Source organism: Typha latifolia, chromosome 13 (genome assembly GCF_019914945.1).
Source record: "Typha latifolia isolate L0001 chromosome 13, TyphaL0001v2, whole genome shotgun sequence".
In the NCBI taxonomy this organism is placed as follows: domain Eukaryota; kingdom Viridiplantae; phylum Streptophyta; class Magnoliopsida; order Poales; family Typhaceae; genus Typha; species Typha latifolia.
Genome location: NC_133098.1, coordinates 927487 through 950043, shown reverse-complemented (window position 1 = coordinate 950043; position 22557 = coordinate 927487). Strand labels below are relative to the sequence as shown.

General features: G+C 40.3%; 5 protein-coding genes across 6 annotated transcripts; 2 read left to right on the top strand and 3 right to left on the bottom strand.

The window, feature by feature from the left end:
• Positions 1-3967: 3967 nt before the first annotated feature.
• LOC140800099 (uncharacterized) lies at positions 3968-5174 on the top strand. The gene is made up of 2 exons (XM_073154763.1): positions 3968-5035; positions 5124-5174. The coding sequence occupies exon 1, from the start codon at positions 4138-4140 to the stop codon at positions 4645-4647; it is 510 nt and encodes a 169-aa protein (XP_073010864.1). The 5' UTR covers positions 3968-4137; the 3' UTR covers positions 4648-5035; positions 5124-5174.
• A 754-nt stretch (positions 5175-5928) lies between these two features.
• On the bottom strand, positions 5929-9755 carry LOC140800303 (NF-X1-type zinc finger protein NFXL1). Its single transcript, XM_073155019.1, has one exon. The coding sequence runs from the start codon at positions 9491-9493 to the stop codon at positions 6173-6175; it is 3321 nt and encodes a 1106-aa protein (XP_073011120.1). The 5' UTR covers positions 9494-9755; the 3' UTR covers positions 5929-6172.
• Positions 9756-12177: 2422 nt separating this feature from the next.
• Positions 12178-14967, top strand: LOC140800213 (glutamine synthetase cytosolic isozyme 1-1-like). Its single transcript, XM_073154885.1, has 13 exons — positions 12178-12374; positions 12552-12591; positions 12679-12782; positions 12889-12937; positions 13113-13219; positions 13320-13407; positions 13547-13675; positions 13796-13870; positions 13961-14014; positions 14106-14143; positions 14260-14419; positions 14512-14572; positions 14690-14967. The coding sequence occupies exons 1-13, from the start codon at positions 12301-12303 to the stop codon at positions 14770-14772; spliced, it is 1062 nt and encodes a 353-aa protein (XP_073010986.1). The 5' UTR covers positions 12178-12300; the 3' UTR covers positions 14773-14967.
• A 65-nt stretch (positions 14968-15032) lies between these two features.
• On the bottom strand, positions 15033-16023 carry LOC140800214 (metallothionein-like protein type 2). The gene is made up of 3 exons (XM_073154886.1): positions 15849-16023; positions 15616-15693; positions 15033-15276 (listed from the first exon to the last, which is right to left on the bottom strand). The coding sequence occupies exons 1-3, from the start codon at positions 15917-15919 to the stop codon at positions 15177-15179; spliced, it is 249 nt and encodes an 82-aa protein (XP_073010987.1). The 5' UTR covers positions 15920-16023; the 3' UTR covers positions 15033-15176.
• Positions 16024-16783: 760 nt separating this feature from the next.
• LOC140800211 (mitochondrial metalloendopeptidase OMA1-like) lies at positions 16784-22441 on the bottom strand. Of its 2 annotated transcripts, none has more exons than XM_073154883.1 (4): positions 22180-22441; positions 19081-22048; positions 18850-19001; positions 16784-17249 (listed from the first exon to the last, which is right to left on the bottom strand). In XM_073154883.1, the coding sequence occupies exons 2-4, from the start codon at positions 19969-19971 to the stop codon at positions 17000-17002; spliced, it is 1293 nt and encodes a 430-aa protein (XP_073010984.1). In that variant the 5' UTR covers positions 19972-22048; positions 22180-22441; the 3' UTR covers positions 16784-16999. The 2 variants fall into 2 exon arrangements, with proteins under 2 accessions (XP_073010984.1, XP_073010983.1); XM_073154882.1 differs by lacking the exon at positions 22180-22441 and having other exon boundaries at positions 19081-20238; positions 20328-20641.
• Positions 22442-22557: the final 116 nt, after the last annotated feature.

The window sequence follows — 22557 nt, the reverse complement described above, 5'->3', positions numbered from 1 at the left end:
TCTAATTGGGCCAGCAACTTTGCTAGTGGCTTGGTCTAGTCGCCATAACTGAATCTCTCCTGCATCAAAACTTAGCAACGTAGAGAATGGACAAATAAAATAATTAATTATTATGTAGAGAATGCATCAAAACTTAGCAGCATAGAAAATTAAAGAATCTAATCATTTGGTTAGCTTATTTTAATTGATTTATATATATTAATTGTTTTGTAGAACAACTTGCTCAATTTCCAGAATACCTTTTGTTACTATTTGTTAAGCTAAGCTAATATGAAAAATAAAGTATAAAAAAGATAATCATATCCGAATTCCACTAAAAGACTACAAATTTGGATTAAAACAATCACTAAATAATCTGCACAAACAAAATAGATCTATAAATTACCGCATGACTATATCTATAAGATTTTAATAGCTTAAACTCATGATAATTCTACTTGAATCTTAATTTACTAATGTAGGAATATAAATAAAACCTTATACAAGCTAGCTTTAATCTAACCCCAACTCTTTGTAATTTAATAATTTTATAATTAACGCTCTACCTTAGATCAAATATATATAACAAAAAGAAGAGGATTAAATTTCTTGGGTGTCAGGTTAATTTTGCATAGTACCCTCTAATGATCTTATCCAACTGCTTGCATGGATTTGGACGTGAAGTCGTAGCAACTGGAAACTTAACCATGCACCACTCAAACATGATAAGGTTCGTACTGCACTTGATCTTCTTATTGGTCTTCAGCTGAGCATCTGGAGGAAAAAAAAAAACATAATAATTTAATGTGGCGTATATGTATGTATGTGTATATATATATATATATATATATATATATATGTTGAAATTAATCTTGGGAATCCATACTTGCTAAATATGGTCCCAGATATTTGAATTGAAAAACTAAAATAAATAACAAAAATTGAATCAATAAAGAATTTTTTTTTATCAAACTAGCCATGCTTTAAATTATTTTTATCGAAATGGATCGTCAGCCAAACTTAATACTAGAAGGGATTTATTTCACTCTACCTATTAGTAAACGCTATCTTATATATAGTTTATATATATATATATATGATATTAAACTTATCGATGATTTATTTAACTAAATATTAAATTTAGTTAACTAAGTTTGCCTTATTTTTTCTTATCACACGTAAAATATTGATAATATCATTATCTTATTTGTAAGGAGAAGATGTTGAATTTATTAACATTTTCTCTTCAGTATCATCTTCTTATATATAATGCTAATAACTTCAGTATTTTACTAACGGCTATAACATTATTTTGATATTAAATTTGATGAAATATCTATTTCAATAAAAAAAAAATATTTAGAAAGCCAAAGGCCTCAAAATATAAGGCTATTTTTGAGACGATCTGAATCACATGGTAATATGGTATGCGACAGGACATAATATAAAATACCATGGTTTTATATATATATATATATATATATATATATATATATATATTCATGGAGTCATATGGTCAAGTTAGTGGGTTAGATATTATGCCCACCTTGTGCTGCATGTACAGAAGCAAACAGTATATTTGAACACGAATAATCTTATCCATATAAATATCAATAAAGAAAGGATAATGGATAGTTAATTAATTAGGTAGTACGTAGTTTAGAGTCGCCTGAAATCCTAATACCAGGGATGGATGATTACCAACTGCTAATTATATATGCTCGTTAATTAGACCGTAATATATCTCTAATATATAATCGTTGACTTTGAACATCCCATCAGGTATCTTCACGTGTTAAGTTCCATGGTTTATAAGTAAAACTATGGGTCAATAATTTAATATTTAAAAAAGATTCATATAAACGAATTAACCAAAGACTTGTTGGCAAATGGTATATTTTTTCGGTTCTCACGGTGAGAAGTTTCTTTTTTTTTAAAGGAAAAGTGCTTACACTAAAATAATTATTTAACATTATCTAAGAGTTAAAACAATAAAGCCTAATACAGAGAGTAGAGCAGGGAGCGAACGGCTTTTTAACACAAGTATCATATTTGGCCTATAATAAATAATATTATGATTTAATTTAAAATATTAAACTCGGGGCATAACATAATATTTAAATGAAGAAAAGCTCAAGAGATTCTTAGGAGTAAAGAGCTTCGAGTTAGGTTATGTCAGTCCATCAGTATAAGATATGACCCTGAGAGTCCATAAATATAAGAGGAATAAAGAAAAGAACTTACAGCGCTCTAATTCTGCTATAGAGCAAAAACAAAATAATACAACTAGGGATAGCCAAAAAGCACTACATTTGTCCAAACAAATACAAATATCGGCAAGCACAGACTACAACTGTGAATGGACCGAACCCTTGCCCCACCCAGAGGGGCCTCTCCCATCTAGCATAACAGTGAGGCCTTTAGGCAAAAGATACCATTGAGCTAGGGAGGGACCACAGCGGCATAATTACTGTGCCAATAGGAGATTGGGCAGAGATTCGACGGAAAGATGGTGACCAAACTTAGATCCTGCAAGGGAGGGGAGGAGAAGAAGATTGACGGTGGTGGCGAGAAGCAACACTAGGGAGTGACAACGACAGGGGTTTTAGACATATCCGAGCCTAACAAAGGAAGCGACAAGGGGTAGAGATGCATTGGGCTCGATTCTGGCAGAAGGGTGGTGACCAAGTTTGAATTTATCGAGGGAGGGGAGGAGAATAGGAGTGACGACAGTAGTGAGAATCAGTGGCGAGGGGGTCTTAGACAATGGGGAACGACGTAGAAGAGTGATGACAGCGGGCACAGTGTTGAATAACATCGTCACAGTGGTGAGAGGGAAGAAAGTGATCGAGCTTTTAAGAAAAGAAGAGGAAGAAGAAAGAAAAAAGAGAGTAGGGGGTTCACCCTTCCCTTAGCCTGTCGGCTAAGGAAGGGGAGTGAGAAATGTCGGCTAAGGAAGGGGAGTGAGAAAAGCCTCATCGGCAGCACGACAAGAGAGGACATCTAGCTAAAGGTTAAGAGAAGATCCTATGGTAAACCCTAATAGAGGTAGGGCCTGCACAGGGAGAATCCTGTGCATTCTCATGGTGAGAAGTTGAGTCGGAGACTTTAGAGTTCTATTAATTTATTATGAGAATAAGATAGTTTTTATTGCATCTTAGTTGAGTTGACCACGTCTCCTAATTATATCTTTCTCTTAATTAATATCTTGCTCTACAAGCCATGCTATCGTGTTACAGCTAACTACACGACTAATCAAATATTCGTGCATGGAATATATTCTCAGAACTCTGGGTTTCTTTACAGATAACCACCTATCTAGTCTAGAAACCCAGGACAAAGAAGGGAGGTGATTTTTAAAATTAGTTTAAAATGTAGGTGGTTATTTGCCATAAAAACCCAAAATTCTTAATTACTCTGGGATTTATTCACACGCTAATCGAATTGATGGAATGATTAACACGTGCACAGAAGTAGTGTTTAAATGAGAAATCGTGGGATGGACGACGGATGAGAAGTCCTGGGTATTCGACAAATTTTAATCGTATCCTAACTAAGAAATATTAATTCTGATGGCATTAATTAATGACAGGATAAATGATGCCGATAACTATCCTATCCGATGCTTTCATTCTTAATTTCTTATTCTTATGCACCAACCCCTTGTACAGTGGAAATATTAATTTTGAGTCCTTTCAGAAATATATTATTATAATCCGTGGGTTTGGTACTCATAATTCAAGGTCATGCTAATTAGCACGAATATCTGTCAATAGGCATATAAATATGCGTTTTAATTTGGTGACAAGAGGTTAGTCTTAAATATCAATTAAAGAATGTAGTTAAGAACTAATCGACCCAATAAGTACTTCTCATGTAATTAATTAAACTTTTACCACAATATATATATATATATATATTCTCATTTCCCCTTATATGAGACAATGATGCTTCTCCACTAATCAATTTATATTATATAGAGCTCTCTCTCTCTCTCTCTCTCTCTCTCTTCCAAACTACTAGTCATAACTCCCACAGAAACCCTTCTCTCTCTCTCTCTCTCTCTCTCTCTCTCTCTCTCTCTCTCTCTCTCTCACTATAATTTATACCCTCATCCATTTCTCCTCTCTATCTCTATAGGCCTATAGCTCTAAGTCCATGGATCGGAGGAAGAGAAGGACGAGCTCGATCTCGTCGGAATCCGACGATCTAGCCCTAGTAAAGGCGGCGGCCTGGGCCTGGTACCAGCACGGCTCCGGCGGCCCCGATGCCCGCCCACCGCCCGCGGAATCCGACGTCGCATCGCGCTCCTCTCAACGCCCTCCCCGCCCCTCCCGCTACCAGATCGAGGCCCGCGCCACTGCCGGAACGGTCACCGCCGCAGCCGGAAGCGATAAGACCCCTCCGCGGCTTCTCGATCTCTACGAGATCGAGTGGATCACCAAAGAGCTGGAGCGCCTCATATCAGCGAGTACGAAGGGCGGCGCCGACCGCCGGAAGGAGGTGGCGCCTCCTACGGCGGAGGGGAAGAGATCGGGGAAGAAGAGCGGCGGCAACGGCGGGTTCTTCGGCTGGCACGCGATGGCGATATGTGGATCGGTGGGGGAGACGGTGGACCCAGCGGCGGTGGTGGGGCGGCGCCGCACGAAGCCGGCGGAGGTCGTCTAGGGTTCGGATCGTCGTATTCTTCATGTAATTCTTTTAAAACTCGAGGTCTTATTAAAATAAAATGATGTAATAAGTTTACATTATGCGATTAGAACCCCACAACCGTAGATAGATTGAGGAAGAAGGAAACGAAGCTAAGGGGACCAAAATTTGGAAAAAAAAAAAGAAAAAAGAAAAGAAAAGAGAATTGAAGAAGAAGAAGAAGAAGAAGAAGAAGAAGAGGAGGAGCAGAGCTGTGTGTGTGTATATAAGTACGATAGTATTCATAAGATTTGGAGTTGTAATATTTATTCTTCATTCTCTTTTGGGTGCAACTTCATATGGTGACAACTGACAAGTTTTGAATACAAAGGATTTGGATGTTAGCGCGGCGGATTGGATTATAGTGGTGAGTTGTATCTCTTTGGTATCTCCCTCACTGTCGTGGATTTGGAGTGGTGGTTTGAGATTTAATTGGGAATTTTCTTTTCAAGCAGATAGAATTTGTGGTGGTCTCTTATTCGAGAAAGGAACTCGGAATTTAATTACGTAACCTTGCAAGAAATCTTTGTCCAATGACAGGTCGTTTTCCTTCTATGCATTTATTCTCATTACTTAGAGTAGCATCTTAAAAATAAGAAAAAGAGAAGTAAAGGAACACGTACGTTTGTGCTTGCCTCTAAGTCTTAAGTTCACAGGATTTGAGCTTATTAATTGTACATAATTGTCATTATTTAGGATTTAGCTTTGTAATTGTTGACTCTCATAGTTTTTCATTGTTGGTGAATTAGTTTGTGAATTTTTGTCGATAATTTATCTCACTTCCCATGATCCTAATGCGCTGTTTTTGGTTGTTAAGTTGACTTTGAAATAGTTGTAATCTTGAAAGAGAAGGTGGATTTGATTGAAAAGGGTGGCAGGCTGGCTAAAGATTGAATAATGTAGCAAGCTTTTTTTAATTTAAGTGCAGTATAGATACTTTATATGGGCTTTTCTTGTTTAAGTCTAAACCAGGCCTCAGCCTAAGCCCAGGCAATATAATTTGACACAAGATTGGCCAGATTTGGGGGCCCAGAGTCATCGATCCAAGCACTATTCTCTCTCTTCCCTTCTGGACGGAAGAAGTGGAGAACTTTCCACTCTATTTTTAGAGTCAAAGATCCCAATAACATTTGCCTAATTGATAGCCACAATCTCGACAATGAACATTCTCTTTCAAGTGATTCATTTGCAAGATTGGTGCCAAACACAGTCCTCAAGGTTTAAGACAGAAATCCAAACTTAGGAGAGAAACTAAGCAAATGAAAGACAAAAAAACAGCCAACTTGCATACTTTAACCTTGGCATAAAAAAGTTTGACAAGGTAGTAGTAGAACAAAAAAAAAAAATATGGAACGTTTTCAGTAGGACTCATTTAGTCACCTACTATGTAGTTTTTTTTTTTTCTCCGAAAGAAACCTACTAAGCAGTATTGGTTATGAACAATATATCAACCAAAAAAAAAAAGAGAATAGCTTCAAGTAAGCTACCAAAATTCCTACACGTTTTACTCGCAAGCATCTTCCCAGTTATCCACCTCTTCAAGTGTCTCCGTCTTAATCCCCGACGAACTCACCCCGGCGGTTGTTGGTTCCACTGCAGATCCGCTTTCGACGCGACGAGCTATTATATTAAGATCATCGGTTGGTTCAGGTGCCATCAAATTCATGGATGAATCTGACTCGAGAACATTCCATCTGTTTGTAGAAGTTAAGAACTGAGCAGCTTCATTTCCTCGCCATACTGCCCTTGGAGCATCATCACTTCCTGCGGACCACTCTCCTCCCCATGAGGAATCTGATTCCTGGACAAGAGCCTTTTTCCATGGATTGCTGCTGCTCTTTGCAGCCACTCCATCTTTAGGCCCCAGACCCCATGCATTGTTTGACAAAGGAACCGATGCCCCGCCGCCATTCTGGATGACAACTACTGCCCCGTGGTAAGCCGACCCGTGATCCAGTCGCCTTAGGGCGGTAGCCGCTCTGACCGGATCACTGAAAACAGCTAAAGCATTCTTATCATTCAACCAGACCAGTTCACATTCCCCGCCAAACCGCAGGACCAAAGCACTCACGTCGGCATCCCGTGGCAAATCAAGCATCGCAACAACCAGCCTGGGATCCACGTCAACCAAAGGATCAAAGGGTGGAGGATGGGGAGCCGTCACAGGAATGCCAGGCTTGGCACCCAGGATTCGAGCCGGTGGTTTGGACTTGGGTGTAACATGAACTACTACAAATCGCTTGGGCTCCCAACCTGCAGAATGAATTGAGAGCTTCCATCTTTCTGCTATGTGCCTAACAGCGTCCCTCTTCTCCTTCATCGTAAGGCAGAAGACGTGAACTTTCAGGTTACTTCCACTACCTCCTTTTGCCTTTCCAAGCACCAGGAACTTGCATCTCTCCTCTACGGCCAAAACCCACTTTGGTTCCCTCCTAAAAAGATCGCCGAGCAAATCTGATGCAGCTGAATTCTCCCCAAAATGCAAAGCATCCAGATTGGGTGGAGTAATGTCGAATGCGTCAGCGAGGACTCTTTTCCTCTCTAGCTTTCCACATTCCTCGTCGCAGGCAAGCTTCCTCTGTCCAAGAGGAACCTTCATCCCATTTACTTCCAACGGTTGCAGCGGAACCGGCAACTTCTGAATTATAGAGGATTCAAATATTGAATCTGCATTGAACCCACTAGTGATGCCTCCGGCGCTGCAAGGGACGGTTGCTGTAATTCGACCACAAGAACAAGTGATTGTAACAGGGGAGTCGCATCTCAGGTCGGGACAAGGAGATGAAGGATGACATGGAGCAGTGCAGGTGTGCTTGCAATCCCTCCTAGGGGCACCACAGCCCTGCCCACATGAAGCCTTCACCCCAGAGGCAGAGGTAGAATCGTCTGAAGCGCATGATGGATCACAGGGAGGAGGATGGCAAATCTTAGCACAAGCATGCATACCACATTGCCGTGTCTTCCCACAGAGGTGGTTGCAGCGTATATCTTTCGAACCGCAAGGTATGTTCCTCAGCAGGACATGCCCTCCAACGCATTCCTTCACCACCGGAACAGTACACGGCAGGCAATCCCCGAAATGGCAGGTGTGTGAGGCAGCGTGCCCGCATGGTTGGGGAACCAAGCATGGATGGGAGCACGACGGGGTAGGAGTGCCGCAGGGGAGAGGCGGCGGAATAGATGTCTTGCCGCAAGCACAGGTTAGATCAGTGAAGATGGTCTCAATGCAAGGTGGGCAGTGGCCACTATGACATAGTAACTGGCATGAATGCTGCCCACACCTAAGCTTCTTCCCACAAGCCATCAAGCAAACGTGAGGATCCCAACCACCTTCTGCAAGCTGCCCAGAGAATCTAGATAATGGACAGCAGTGCTCGCTGCACCGGTGCCGCCCACAGCTCTTCTTGCGGCCACAAGGCTTATCGCAGAGGAATCCATCCTTCTCTGAAACCTTATGGCACTCCACCGTCCGGCTGGACGACCCACAGCGACATTTCTGTTGGACGCGAACCAAACAAGGAGCGCAATCCCCTTCATGGCAAGTCTCCTTGCACTGATGAATGCGGCAAGGAAGGTCCTTTCCACAAACTCCAGAACAGGTACCTATTGGATCCAAGCAACTCTCCCGTTGCTTCAACAAAGTGGTCTTTCCACAATGGCAAGTCTTGATCTTCCCAGGCAATGACTCGCACTCCCCGCAAGGCCCCGGATGGCAAATCTCTTTGCAGAAATGGTTGCCACAAAGAAGCGGCCGCCCACAAATGGAATTACACGAGAAGACTCCATCTATCCCATCTAACTTACCTTTGACAGCCATGTCTCCGCAAAGAACCATCTCGCTCTTCTTCATGCAAAAGCAAGAGGCGCCAACAAGAACCTGGCAGGGGCGGCAGGGACCAGAGTGGCAAATGTCGACGCAGCGGTGGCGGCCGCAAGAGAGCAGCCGATTGCATTGCAAGCCGCAGGACAGCAGACTGCTTCTATCAGCACACCTCCGCACAAAGGTCTTCTTACCGCAAGGGCAAGGTAGGCTTGGAGAAAACGCCTTGCAAGGCGGGCATGGACCGGGGTGGCACTGGAGCACGCACGAGTGAGGGCACCGGTCGTCGCCATTACCAAAATCTTGTGGTTGGCTTCCACCGAGAGGTTTCCCACATGGCTCGCCGCAAGAATGCGGCGTGATGAAGAAATCATTGGGAGGATCCCGCCGGCGGCCGCAGAAACATGTATAGGAGAGGTCTTTGGCTGCGACGTCTTGCACGGATTGGCACCCAGGACAACGCCACCCGCTGCCACCGGATTCAGATGCCGCGACTGCGGGGTTCTCTGCGGAGGTGGGGGAGCGGGCCCACTTGCGGATGCAGTGGAGGTGGAAGATGGAGAAGCAGCTCCCGCACGACCAGATCGAGGCCGACCGCCGTACCATGTCGTAGCAAATCATGCACTCCACGGCGCCACGGGAGAGCTTGTCCTGGATCTCCTGCACCAGCTGTGGGATCCCCGCCGTCGGATCAAGATATCCTCCCTCTCCTCCCTCCTGCTCGGGCTTAGGACCCGCCGCCGGGCGGCGATGCCGGTGACGATGGCGAGAGGGGTTAGGGTTCAGGTTCGGTGTCGGTGTCGGTGTCGGTGACGGTGTCGGGTTCCGACCGGTAGTCGGAACGGCGGCAGGGGAGGGGGCATGGGTGGATCCGCGCGGGACCCACTCCCGGCGGTTGGCGCCGGCGGCACGATGTGGAGGACGGTCGACTGCGCCGGCGGAAGAGGTGGATCTTGTTCTACGGTCATGGCGGGCGTGGGAGATCTCGGAGACGGCTGGCTGCATGATTAGATGAGGCTGAAAAGATCCAGCGAAATCACCGGTCTCTGATCCCGTCTCAAAGATCGAAAAAGTAACTCTAACCCCGGTTGAGCAGATGAGGAAGAGAGAGGGAGAGAGGGAGAGAGGGTGAGAGGGAGAGATCGAAACCCTAACCCTAACCCAATAGAGGGGGATGAGGAAGAGACTCTGTTATATATTCTATATCCTTCTTTCTTGTTCGAGAAAGGAGGAGTGGTGAGATAATAAGGTGAGAGAAAACGATATATGTATATATATATATAAATGGAAGGAGAGGAATAGGCTTGGAGAAGACGCAATCGATTCGGAAGGTCGGTGACTCGGAATGACGAGACCAGAACAGTAGTAGGGATATTTGCCACTTCACACCCTCTCTTATAAGGTTGCCTCTCGATATCTTCCAATTTGAACCCTATACATTTTTTTTTTTAAAAAAAAACTTTGAAGGGTTGCTTGTTTCCCAAGGATCTACTATTTAACGAAAACAAAAGGATTTAATTGAAAATGCATGGGCTTTGAGCTTTGGGCTTTGGCCCATTCACGATCTTTTAACATTTTGGCCCATGAGAGTTTCATTCTCTTTCAAATTTGGGCTTTTTTATATGGCCCATTCCACTATCACATCACATGGATAGATTATAATTTCTAAAGACCAACCTGGATCTATATTATTAGAACGAAGCAGGGTCTCCCTCTCTTTTCTTTCCCTTGTCGTTACCCACTCCGTCGCTGCTTTGTATTTCATTTCATGCCTTAAAGTTTAGGTTATCTATGTTTTGTTGAAGTTTTGCTGTACCAAGAGAAGTTGTATTTGTTCGTGTTGCTCATGAGTCATGGCTTCGGCTTCATCTCACTCTTTTTCCTTTTCCTTTTCCTTTCTTTAGTGTTTGTAGTTTAATGTTACAATTAAGTTTGCTTCTTATTGCTATTATATAGAGTGCTGTCAATGTTGGCCAGGTTGATTAAATTATGAGCAACAAAATTATTAGTTTTGCTCAAGCAAGGAACCTAAATAAAAACACCGCCCAGAGAGCCTGTCAGTATGAAGTCTTTTGAGACCTAAGAGAAGGGCGAAGAACTTTGCCCATGAGAGCACTTTGAGAAGAAGATCACTGAACACGAACAGCTCAATACCACCACAGTAAACCCCTCTCCGGGATGCATCGACCCCAATATATATATATATATAGAGAGAGAGAGAGAGAGAGAGGCAAACAAGGCTCCCCTGAAGGGCTGAGAGATCCAAATCACTGGCAATGTACAAGAACATGATTCCTATAATTCATATTTATGTATTGAACCAAGTTTTGTAACAGGGTGGTGGAAAAGAATTGAAGAAATTTTGGATTCATATTTGGTCGATGAGATGTGGAATATATATATTATAACTCGGTCTCTACTGGATGATGGAAAATAGTTAATAGAATATATGGCTGGAAAAGAATAGATTAAAGTGCAAACTCATTACGTGCACTAATTTGCATGTCCTGAGATTCTAATGGCAACAAAGAAACTTATTATTATTCTTTGCGTAACTTAGTTGGTAACAACCAGAATATCATTTTTCATTTAAAGAAGACTTCTTTATTATTGTCTAAGAAGGTCATAGTTTTTATAATTTAATTGTACAAGATAACCCAAAAAAAATTAAAATGAAAAACTCGAGAGAAATAGTATAAATAGAAGAATTATTTGGATGTGTGATCCTAAGGCGACGAATTGTTGAGTTGTTAGATGAAGCTTCTTCTTAGACCTACACTCTTCTTCTTCTTCTTCTTTTCTATTAACGATCGTTGAATTAAATCATATACAAGCTTAAGCTTGATGTCTTTTATATTTTATTTATTCTTTGCAAATTAATCCGATCAATTCAGATAACTTTATACACGTATTTTATTAAAAACCTATCATATTTATAAGTATTAAAAGAGTTATAAAAACATTATGTCTACTATTTCTAGACTAGAATCTCATAATGGCTACCATTGTAGTACAAAGATATAAGCTTCGTTACGAGTTCAAAATTTTTGAACGTAATTTTTTTCATTTGCATTGTCTATTTATACAAAAATATATTATACTTATGTGGAAAACAAGGGTCCGTAAGAGATTTTTATTTTAATATTTTTTGTAAAATAAATAATTTATATTTTTATATCTAAAATTCGATGATGCAAGAATTTGAAATGCACCGTCCGTTAGTTGCGTGGTTGAATTTTTTTTTCATAACGATCCCTATCTTTATTATTATTATTATTATTAATTATTATTACTTCGAATATGAATATGGTATCTTGAATAAGTCATCACCAAATGGGCAGATTCATGTACGCCAGAGACGTGAGATTCAAGAAGATGTTTTTTGTTCGTTTTTTTCAACTAAGACCTCAGAAAAAATTAAAATAACCCTCAAAATGGTTGACAAATATTTATTTATTTATTTATTTATTTATAACCCTCAAAATGGTTGACAAACTGAGGGTATCGTGCGAGGGGAGAATCTGCTTACGTGGGCCCACTCATGCACGATTCTATTAGCTAGGCTGTGGGGCCCCACTGAGAGATTTAGATTAAGACTTAAGAGACGACTAAACTCATTTTAATTTATTTTTAATCTACCAAGTCTCTGTGGGTATGTATTGCCAACTTTTTCATCTCTGAAAAATTTTAATTGCCAAAGCCAAACTCCTCTGCTTATATAAACGCACTATTATCTCCTCTTCTCCTCCTCACTTGCATTAGAATTTGTGTACAAGCGAGGGACTTCGTTGCATATATCCTCAGTAGCAGCCATGTCTCTCCTCACCGATCTCATCAACCTCAACCTTTCTGAAACCACGGAGAAGATTATAGCCGAATACGTATGGTGAGTTCTTCTCTTCTCCTCCTTATTAATCTCCATCTTTTCTATTATCTATAACGATGCAATCGTTCCATGTCCTTCTTCTCATTTACTTGTAAATGCTCATTGGATCATGTAGGAAAAAAATTTATCTTCTCTTCTTTTTGGTGTTGATCATGGTCTGCTTATTGTGTATGTCAGGATTGGTGGGTCTGGTATGGATATCCGAAGCAAAGCGAGGGTAAAAATTTAGAAAGTTTTCTCTTTTTCTATGATTATTTTTCTAGTTTGATTTGTAGATTTACTATGCTCGTCTTATATGAATTAGACTCTTTCTGGGCCTGTCACGGATCCTAGTAAATTGCCAAAATGGAACTATGATGGTTCTAGCACTGGCCAAGCTCCTGGGAAGGACAGTGAGGTGATCTTGTAGTAAGTATCATGAAGCTTTCTCTTGTGTTTGAGATTTATGGTCTTAATCTATCCTTCCTTTTGATATCTATGTGCACTTACTATTACTTGTTTCTTTTGACTTCAGTCCCCAAGCCATTTTCAAGGATCCATTCAGGAGGGGAAAAAATATCCTTGTAAGTTTCTGTTCTTGAGATCATTTAGTTTTCGCAGCATATTTCGAATTTTCAGTAGTTCACAGTGGCATATATTTTTTTACTAATTCAGATGATCTGACATCAAAATCTCGAACGCCATTCTGACTGAAAATTCCAATTGAATTATCTAACCAATCTATTGATATGAATATAGGTCATGTGTGACTGCTATACTCCAGAGGGAAAGCCAATTCCAAGCAACAAAAGATACAATGCTGCCAAGATTTTTAGCAATCCTGCTGTTGCTGCTGAAGAAACTTGGTATACATCACATATGGATATTACTATGCAATAAGATCCTATCTGAATGTGGTTTGATACTTTTGTAAAGTTCTGATCATTTTTCGCAAACAAATACTAGGTATGGAATAGAGCAGGAGTACACCCTCCTGCAGAAAGATGTCAACTGGCCTCTTGGATGGCCTGTTGGTGGCTTCCCTGGTCCTCAGGTAATGCCTTCTCATATGAATTAATGTTGCTTGATTTCATTAGTTTTTTCTCGAGTTTCATTTCGTCGATCATTTATATCTTTAGCTTAACTCTTTTATGATTGATGTAATAACAACAACAAAAAATTGTATATACCAGGGCCCCTATTATTGCGCCGCAGGTGCAGATAAGGCCTTTGGCCGAGATATAGTTGATGCCCACTACAAAGCCTGTCTGTATGCAGGAATTAACATCAGTGGCATCAATGGAGAAGTCATGCCAGGCCAGGTAATATGGGTAGAATTTTTTTGTTTTTTGGGTGCAATTAATTCTTCCCTGGAAGTAATTTTATCTTGTTCAGAAGAAATTTGCGAAGCAATATTAAATATGTGACTGCTAACTTAACAGTGGGAGTTCCAAGTTGGTCCCTCTGTTGGCATCTCTGCTGGTGATGAGTTGTGGATTGCTCGTTACATTCTTGAGGTACGCGAGAAAGGCTCGAATAATTTGAATAAAAATTTGACGACTCTTTGTTTGCACTAATTTACACTTAATTTCTGATTCAAAACTCAGAGGATCACTGAGATTGCTGGTGTTGTTCTTTCACTTGACCCAAAGCCAATTCAGGTTATTACTTTTTCCTTTGCAGTATCTTAATCTTTTATATCTTGTCAATTCTATAGTGTTTATATTTGTTCTTGCTTTCTGATGTTACTAGGGAGATTGGAATGGTGCTGGTGCTCACTGTAATTATAGGTAACATAATTGAAGCCTTCTCTATAATAATAATTTTAAAAAAAAAATCAACTTTCAGTAATTCAAGGTTGGTTCTTTGTTCATCTACCTTGTTTCTAATATGCTGTTGATTTCAGCACTAAATCCATGAGAAATGATGGAGGCTATGAAGTCATAAAGAAGGCTATCAGCAAGCTTGAACTGAAGCACAAGGAGCACATTGCAGCTTACGGTGAAGGAAATGAACGGCGTCTCACCGGCCGACATGAAACTGCTGATATCAATACCTTTGTTTGGGTATGTGCATCTCACAATTACAAAGAGTTTGTAAACAATCAAATGTGAGAAAAGCTTCATCTATATCAGAACTTATTTCTCTTGGCTTGCAGGGAGTCGCAAACCGTGGGGCATCCGTTCGTGTAGGCCGTGACACCGAGAAGAATGGCAAAGGTTGCAGTCTACTCTTGTTATCAGCCACATAGATAGTTAACTTATTGCATCTAACTATATCTTCTTCATTCTATCTCATGCTGACAAATAAGAAAAAAAAAATTCTTTGCAATTCAGGTTACTTTGAAGACCGGAGGCCGGCTTCAAACATGGATCCCTATGTTGTCACTTCCATGATTGCTGAAACTACCATCCTCTGAAAGCAGCTCTTCGTGGGCTCTTGTTAAAGTTTCTCTGGGATCTGTCAATTGTGAGGGTTTGCATTGTGTCATAAAAACTTCAACTGCTGTGTTAATTGTCTTAAATTTACATCTGATTGATTTCTTTCCCTCGCCTTTCGGCTTTTTTTGTACTCAAATAATGTGTTAATATTATGATGTATTACCTCTCTCAAAGATTGTCTTAATGTGATATTCAGTGCCACTGTGAAGAACAAGTTACATGATGTAAGTAACCTTCATAATGAAATCAAGCCTGCTCAGCCTTCATTTATTTTAGATATTTCATTACAATAAGACCCTTGGAAGTAGAACATCATATCCTATAAGACATTAAATTAGACGAGATGATATAGGATATGATCCTTCCAAAGATCTGCTATGTCTCACTTGCAGCCACAGGAAGCACAGTTGCAGTTGGATCCACACTTGCAGCCACAACCTCCATTCTCTGCCTCAGATGCCATCTCAATCCCTTCAAAATGCCTGCAAAAATTAACCTAAGTTTTGTATCATATACTTCATAGAACAATTTGAGTGATACTAATAATAATATAGATATTTATTTTTTCTACATCCATGAGAGACTGATTGACTTCGAGAAATGCCTTCCTCTTTCAGAAAACTCATAATAGTTAGTTTTCTTGTCTTATGACATCATAAAATATAAATAGATTTTGAACCATCTTAAGCAATTTACATAAGCACAAAATGACATTTATAAAGAGCTTAATGATTTCTGTGCAATAATGATATTGTGAAGAATGTAGTAAAAATTATAATATTTCCTAAATATAAATGTGGAAATATCAATTGAAGTCAGACCCCTTGGTTGCAGCAACAAGTATCATAGTCCGAGAAGTGGTGCTTCCCTCTCCAACCAAGTCAGGGTACATCTTGCATCTGGATTCAAAGTGAAAAAAATATATTAAAACAAAATTATCCGTTACCAATCTTTTGAAATATCACTAAATAGGAGGTGGGTTTTTGCAAATTGACAAATGAGAGGGGGGGTGGGGTTAAAATGAAAAAATAATTGGCAGTGAGATTATTTGTACCCCCCGCAGCCATTGCCGCAGTTGCAGCCAGAAGCACAGCAAGAGCACTTCCCTCCACAGCAAGAAGACATCTTCTTCCCTCTAAAGAAGTTGAAGATCTTCTCGAGAAATAATATTACGAGAGAGTTTTTGTGCGGATAAATACTCGATGGCCAATGTTACGTATTTATAAGAAGAAGGGAAGGGGGGGGGGGGGGGGTGGAAAAGGAGAGAAGATTAATTACCAACCGTACACGTGTGAGCATCGATGAAATCGTACGAAATTATGCAAACCATTGGAAGTGCAGTGCAGGATTGCATTTGACGCCTCTTCAAAAGACAAAAGCTAAGATTCGAGCAAGAATTTCTTCAATTCTTTTAAGAAATAGAAAAAGAAATAAATTCACCCTTCATTGGTTCATACTTGTAAAAGAACGTTAAATTACTGCTCATAGAGAAAAGTTTCACGATTTGAGCCGTTCGTTGGATTGCTAGGCATATATTATATAGATGCAATCAATCACAACTCACAAGCAGTGGACGAGACTCGTTAAGGGGCCACCATTAATAAAAGCCTGATGCCTAATAATTAATAAATTAGTGAAGAATGTAGACTTCGTTCATTTATGTATATTACCATATCTTTCCATCAAACTACCATCTACTTACATTTGATTAATGAGAGAAATTTCAGATTGAAAGAACCAAAGAATTGTTCATTTAGGGACATCCGCACGCAGGTTTTTCACCGTGTGATATCTTAGCCAAAAACGATGAACAGGCCAAAGTAATCAATCTATTTATAATTACAGTAAATATTTTTTCTAAAGCATAAGAGTAAATATATCGTATAGCTCCTCGTTGTACTTGTACATAATAATTTATAAACAAAAACTTAATAACAAAAAAAATTAAAATATATTTTATAATTCATGGTTATGTATCACAAAGAAAAATTTCAGAAAGATTATATAGTCCGAGTGTATCTCTTATTAAAATTCATAATTAGTATCTTGGTAATATATTAAGGAAAAAAATTCCAGAAGGGTAGGGAAGCCAATTGCCTTCCCCACTTTGGGCTCTACCATGTTCATGAAGCTGAACAGACGGTACAATACTATGCAACAGAGTATGACAACATTACGGAAGTTCTATTGTCCAAAGCAATATTGCTAGAGAAAGCCCTCAATACCACGGCCGGCAAGAGATTCTCTATAAATTTGCAGTGCTTCTTCCATGGCTCGACCTTGAGATAATAACTGCGCTCTCTTCTTGCTTGATGGATGAGTCGAAAGGTAGTTATTTAGAGCTGAATCACCGGTGATCTTTCCCAGTTTCTCGTACACCATTGGGGCCACACGGGGATCATATCCAGCTGCAGCGAGTAACAAGAGTCCAATGTGATCTGCCTCCATTTCCATCCTGGAATTAAAACATGATTTAATACTGAATCATAAAAATTAAAAGAAATGTTAATGTCAACAGAGAAATTCTGTGGCAGTAATTAGGGAACATTCATCACCTATCGCACACCAATGTAATAAGAGAGTTGGAGGATATAAGAAATTCACAGGCAGCAACACTTATTAGTGGATTGACCCAAACTTAAAAAATGAGCCATGTCAATGTACTATGGGAGAGAATAGGCTACAACTTAGAAGTATTCAAATTCAGACCGACAGATAGGCAGTATGAACTATAATGGAATACTCAGTAAAAAGTACCAAAAAGATCAACAGAGCTATCATCTTAAATATGTCAGTAGTGTTCTTTTGTGATAAAGCAAAGCAACATGGGCTCCTCATTCATCGTTGGCAGCAGTTCATCCTCATCAAAATAACTTAGATAGTATGTATCATAAGTGGTTCATTGCAAGATGAGGAGTTTTAATTTCATTGGTAAATAGGTAGTATGTAGTTTCAATGGAGACATATGCCACAGGGACTAGATAACCTTCATTTGTCTAGCAATGTATATCCTTCATAAGTCATAACCATCTACAGCCTTCCAATGCTTGCCAGCACTCCTGCACTTCTGACAAGGCAACTTCCATGACCAGCAAAATCATGTATATCAATTAAATTTTCCAATTCCACTCATAGGATGAAGAATATATTCTAAAGAAAAGCAGGTTTAAATGTCTCCTACTTGCTACTAAAGCCACCAATATGTTGCACAAATAGGATTCCCAACCAAGAATAAGTTCTCACTGTCTCGGTTCTAGTAAAGAATGCATGTGAAACTCAAAAAAGGTTTTCCTATCCCATAAAAAGGAGAGTTAAATTGACACTGATTTCAATTTCTGACACTGAGATTCACCATTTCCTTTGATGACATTTACTAAACTAAATATCATAACTTAAATTCATGGGAGTTCATCCTAGACCTCATTTTTTTACATCCTATTTTACAATACAACTATCACTCGTCACATTCTTTGTTATTCAAATCATTAGTTTGGAATTTAATTCATTTTAGATCAGTATGATTTTGGCATTGCTCACCATGTAATTCTTCCTGCAATCTTACTCTCCTTGTTGACATAGTACATGTTGGATACATTAGTTGATAAAACAACCTAGGCCTAGGGAGTACAGACATGTTTCAAATTTCTGTGAAGATAATCTGGAGAATTGATATTACAAACTAGAACAGTAGGGGAAGCAAGAGGGAATCAAAGAAACTAGAGCAGAAAACTGATCCTGCTCAACTCAAAGTCATAGGAGAAAGCAAAGTGTAAAGGAGGAAAAAGGATTAATGGCAATCAACTGGTTACTTAGGTCAGCAGTCCACCATATCATAATGAGGTGTTGTTAGAAGATTCAATTCAGCATATGTCTAACTTCACTTTTTCTTCAGGAATCAAGATAACAAATTAGCAAAGATTCTACCATGTCTATGCAGTAAAATCCTTGGGCAAATATTAGGATATCCTAACTGAAGCATATTAATATCAGCAAAGTTCAGGGCCTCATTATATTCAGGATAGAAATCTACCATTCCATTAGTATTCCCAGCATACCTTCGTGAGAAAGGAAGTCGAAGCAAAAGATTCGACATTGCATTGATAAGATCCGGCATGTAAACAAACTGCAGAACCAACACCTGCAGAATAGTAAACCACAAGTTCTTTGTGATCATCTCTGCCGCATGCCGCGCAACACAGTGCCCAACCTACAATCCAATTCCTTAAAAAGCTTACTCCAAGGTTACCCACACATCAGAAAAGAGGATTTCTTGCAGAAAAGATTACCTCATGACCGATGACTGTCGCGATCTCCGCATCCGTCCTAAAATGATCGAGCAACCCCGTGAACACGACGATCTTACCTCCGGGAAGGCAGAAAGCATTCACGGTGTCGTCTCTAACCACAAGGACCTCCCAATTCAACCTATCTAAATGCCTCGTCGCCACCTGAGACCCCTTCGCTTCGCCTTCCTTTCGACTCTCGTGCACCCATTTATCATCAAGAATCTCATCGTCGCTACTCCACACCTCATCTACGCTCCCCTCCTTCTTCCCTCCGCCGTGCAATTGAAGGATCGCCTCGTGCGCCGCCTCGTCGTGGGAGGGATGGAGCTGTCCCGGTTGGTGATTGGCGTAGTCGATGTCGCTCCAGCGATGGCCCTCTTCCTGGCGGCGGAGGCCGACCTGGAGAGCGCGGATGATGTCCTGCGAGATGAGGCGGACGCGGACGGAATCAGGGTGGAGGGCGGGGAGGATCTTGCCGGCGAGGGCGGACTTGAGTTGCTGGAATTGGGATTCGCCGAGTTGGCGCTCGACGGAGGGGGAGAGGAGGACGAAGTGGGTGCGCTTCGTGTAGGGGACGGACTCGAGGTTGCTGTAGTAGATCGTGACGGCGGCGCCGCCGGCGGAGATGACGACGATGGCGACGGTGCGGGGGTTCTGGTACCAGTGGGGGCCGCGGCCGCGGCCGCGGCGGAAATGGTAAACCTCCGGGCGCTGGCGCGCGACGTAGTAGGTGCGGCGGGAGAAGAAGACGGAGGATTGAGAATAAGAAAGCGGAGGTTGAGAATGGCGAAATCTCGTAAGAGGAGGAGGATGGGGTTTAAGTTGGGCGGAGGTCTTGGAGCGGAAGAGGAGGGAGGAGAGAGGAGACCTAGCTCTCTTGAGAAAATTCATAGGGTTCCGTACTTGCGTCGATAATTATGGAAAAAGTTTGGAGGTAATTTGCAGATAGACACATAAATATAAATATAAGCAAAGATGGTGAAAGAGAGTTTTTATTTGGATGGTTGGGAAGTGGAAAAAAGAGGAGCAACTGACGACCGCCCGCGAGCGGCGAGAGGTTGAGGCAGGTGGTGGTGTGTGTCGACTGGCGAGTGTAGACACGTCTGGAAGATTTTGTTCTTCTGGCTTTAGTTTGGACGACACGAAAAACTTCGCATGCTTGGCGAGCAAGTAAGTTGACAGGTCAGCAAATAAGTTGCCAAAAAAAAAAAGGAGCAAGATTAAGAGCTCTACTTGAGAAGGTCTACCTTGCAATTAATTACTTGTGAATATACTGCGTGATTGCAAAAAATTTAGTTCAATTTAAATCATTTTGCATTGATTTGAAACGCAGAAGAAAGCTCGCGTGATCAGATACTAATCCGTACAGAGGTGCCCAAATAAGAAGTCCGTGTGAACTTTCAAAGCAGTAGAGATTCTCGAGTTCTTTTATTGCACGCTGCCGAAAGCACACAATCTTTTAGTGCCGGAAATAATGGATGAAAAGTTCACCCAGTACAGCGATGGAGACAGCAGGACTAGTCATGGAAGAGATGCGGATAGCATAGGAAAACATTTTTTTTTTTTCTAGAACAAAGAAACTAAAAGATACAAACAAAGCAGCCAGTTGCGTTCTGATCATTCTCTTCAACAAGACATAATGAATGAATTAGAAAAGAAGACATGCAAAATAATAAAAATGCTGTAAGAAAAAACTGAAATTACTTGCGGAGCATAATAATATGGTGTGTTCGCAGATAGAAGAATGGGCTGATCAACGTGGCCCCACGAAACATGAGAAATCCTAAATGACAATAATCTTGTCACGACACGAAATTCAAATTCGAGTGAAACAGAGAGTATATCAACTCGAAATAACCAGAGGTTGACAAAGAGTACATCAAAATCTTGTTAACACCAAACTTCAGTAAGTGATGATATGCCCTACTGCTAAACAAGTATAGAATGTTAAGACTGAGTTAAACAATTGAGGAACATGAAAAAGAAGCATACGAGAATTATAAGATAATTCTCCAGTTTTCTCAAAAACAACAAAACAGAAAGCCGGATATACAAAGAAAACATGGAAGACAGCACTTGACATTGACATGGTGAAGAAACCCAAGAACATATCATCGAAATTGCACACAGCAGCCCCAATCACTGCAAATCTCCAATGGCTTTGGTATATAAAAAACCATGAAAAAAAGCGAACAATCAATTACAGGGAGAAGTCTTTGCATCAACAACCTGAAGCCTTTGTCCAAAAGGTTAAGCTAGCAAATCAATGATGAAAATCCATATGAAGATAATAGAAAGTCGCAAAGTTGTTAAAGGTATTCAAAGAATAAAACGGAAGAGATAAAAGAGAATTGGGATATCAATTAAAGCAATGATTCTCAACTAAGTCCCTTCAGATGTTCATGGATTTTTTTTAGCACCATTTGTTCCAACAATTGTAAATGAATTACCTGGGCATCTAAGAACATGTTCCTATTCCACAAACAGGGATAAAAAAAGAGGCATCTCCTTTACTTTTGCTTCAACAGGACAACGAAAATCAACTATCTTAGCAAATATAATATACAGCCCTCCGAATGATAAACAAAGTTATTCTATAGCAAGATTTGCAGAGGAGAATCAGTTTATAATCAAGCGACAAACCAAGAATAAAGAAAATGGAGCACAACATCACTCATCTCAAACTAGTAGATAATAAAGAACACAAAATTTACTGAATATCACACAAGCCACAACAAAATTTTAACAGATTTGTCATTTGTAAAGGTAATCCCTGTAATCATGAAAGATGTGTCTACAATTCATCACCAGTACTTATAAAATTAACACAAATGTACTTTCTAATAGCACAATAGACACAAAGGATACAGTGCATTCTCTTGAATCTTACATGCTCGCGGTCTTACTGAGTGTTACTGTGGGAGAGTCAAATTGGAGAGATGCTCACTTCAATAACATGCCGCAGCTACTACATTTACCTCAAACTTCTAAGTTTCTCATTCGAGAAAAACACAGGATAACAAAAACAAGATGCAAGTATTTCTTTTATAATTGAACATAATGTAATATATACATTAACACGTCAATTTGAACACTCACCAGGCAAAACCGAAATGATTCCACCCTTATTGGCTTGATACAAGGAACTATCGTCGCTTGAAGCATAAATTTTTCAGCAATGCAGATAAACATTAGAGAAAATGATGCAAAAAGTATGAAACATGGTGGTAAGTGAGATCCACCCAAACCATGCCCGCTTTAACAATATAACAAGTTCTGGGTCTTTTCTGCAGGTAGGAAAACAAAATGGACAACTAAGACCAGATGGTAATGAATGAACTAAACGATAACAATCAAATGATGCTCCCATCCATCGGGAATGAAGGACGCACATCGCAAATTCACAATTGTTTCGACTCCGCGGCATCCTTGTATGACAAGGTTATCAGAGTGATCTCTAAAAGAATAAGATTGGAA

What these genes read in the sequence shown, in the direction of transcription:
- LOC140800099 (XM_073154763.1), top strand. Translation starts at nt 4,138, where the DNA reads ATGGATCGGAGGAAGAGAAGGACGAGCTCGATCTCGTCGGAATCCGAC.
- LOC140800303 (XM_073155019.1), bottom strand. Translation starts at nt 9,493, where the DNA reads ATGCAGCCAGCCGTCTCCGAGATCTCCCACGCCCGCCATGACCGTAGA.
- LOC140800213 (XM_073154885.1), top strand. Translation starts at nt 12,301, where the DNA reads ATGTCTCTCCTCACCGATCTCATCAACCTCAACCTTTCTGAAACCACG. An exon ending in GAGAAGTCATGCCAGGCCAG is followed by an intron (nt 13,676 to 13,795) that starts GTAATATGGGTA and finishes CTAACTTAACAG; the next exon opens with TGGGAGTTCCAAGTTGGTCC. An exon ending in TTGACCCAAAGCCAATTCAG is followed by an intron (nt 14,015 to 14,105) that starts GTTATTACTTTT and finishes TGATGTTACTAG; the next exon opens with GGAGATTGGAATGGTGCTGG.
- LOC140800214 (XM_073154886.1), bottom strand. Translation starts at nt 15,919, where the DNA reads ATGTCTTCTTGCTGTGGAGGGAAGTGCTCTTGCTGTGCTTCTGGCTGC. An exon ending in TGCGGCAATGGCTGCGGGGG is followed by an intron (nt 15,694 to 15,848) that starts GTACAAATAATC and finishes CTTTGAATCCAG; the next exon opens with ATGCAAGATGTACCCTGACT. An exon ending in CTTGTTGCTGCAACCAAGGG is followed by an intron (nt 15,277 to 15,615) that starts GTCTGACTTCAA and finishes TAATTTTTGCAG; the next exon opens with GCATTTTGAAGGGATTGAGA.
- LOC140800211 (XM_073154883.1), bottom strand. Translation starts at nt 19,971, where the DNA reads ATGAATTTTCTCAAGAGAGCTAGGTCTCCTCTCTCCTCCCTCCTCTTC. An exon ending in CGACAGTCATCGGTCATGAG is followed by an intron (nt 19,002 to 19,080) that starts GTAATCTTTTCT and finishes ATTGGATTGTAG; the next exon opens with GTTGGGCACTGTGTTGCGCG. An exon ending in CGACTTCCTTTCTCACGAAG is followed by an intron (nt 17,250 to 18,849) that starts GTATGCTGGGAA and finishes TTTTAATTCCAG; the next exon opens with GATGGAAATGGAGGCAGATC.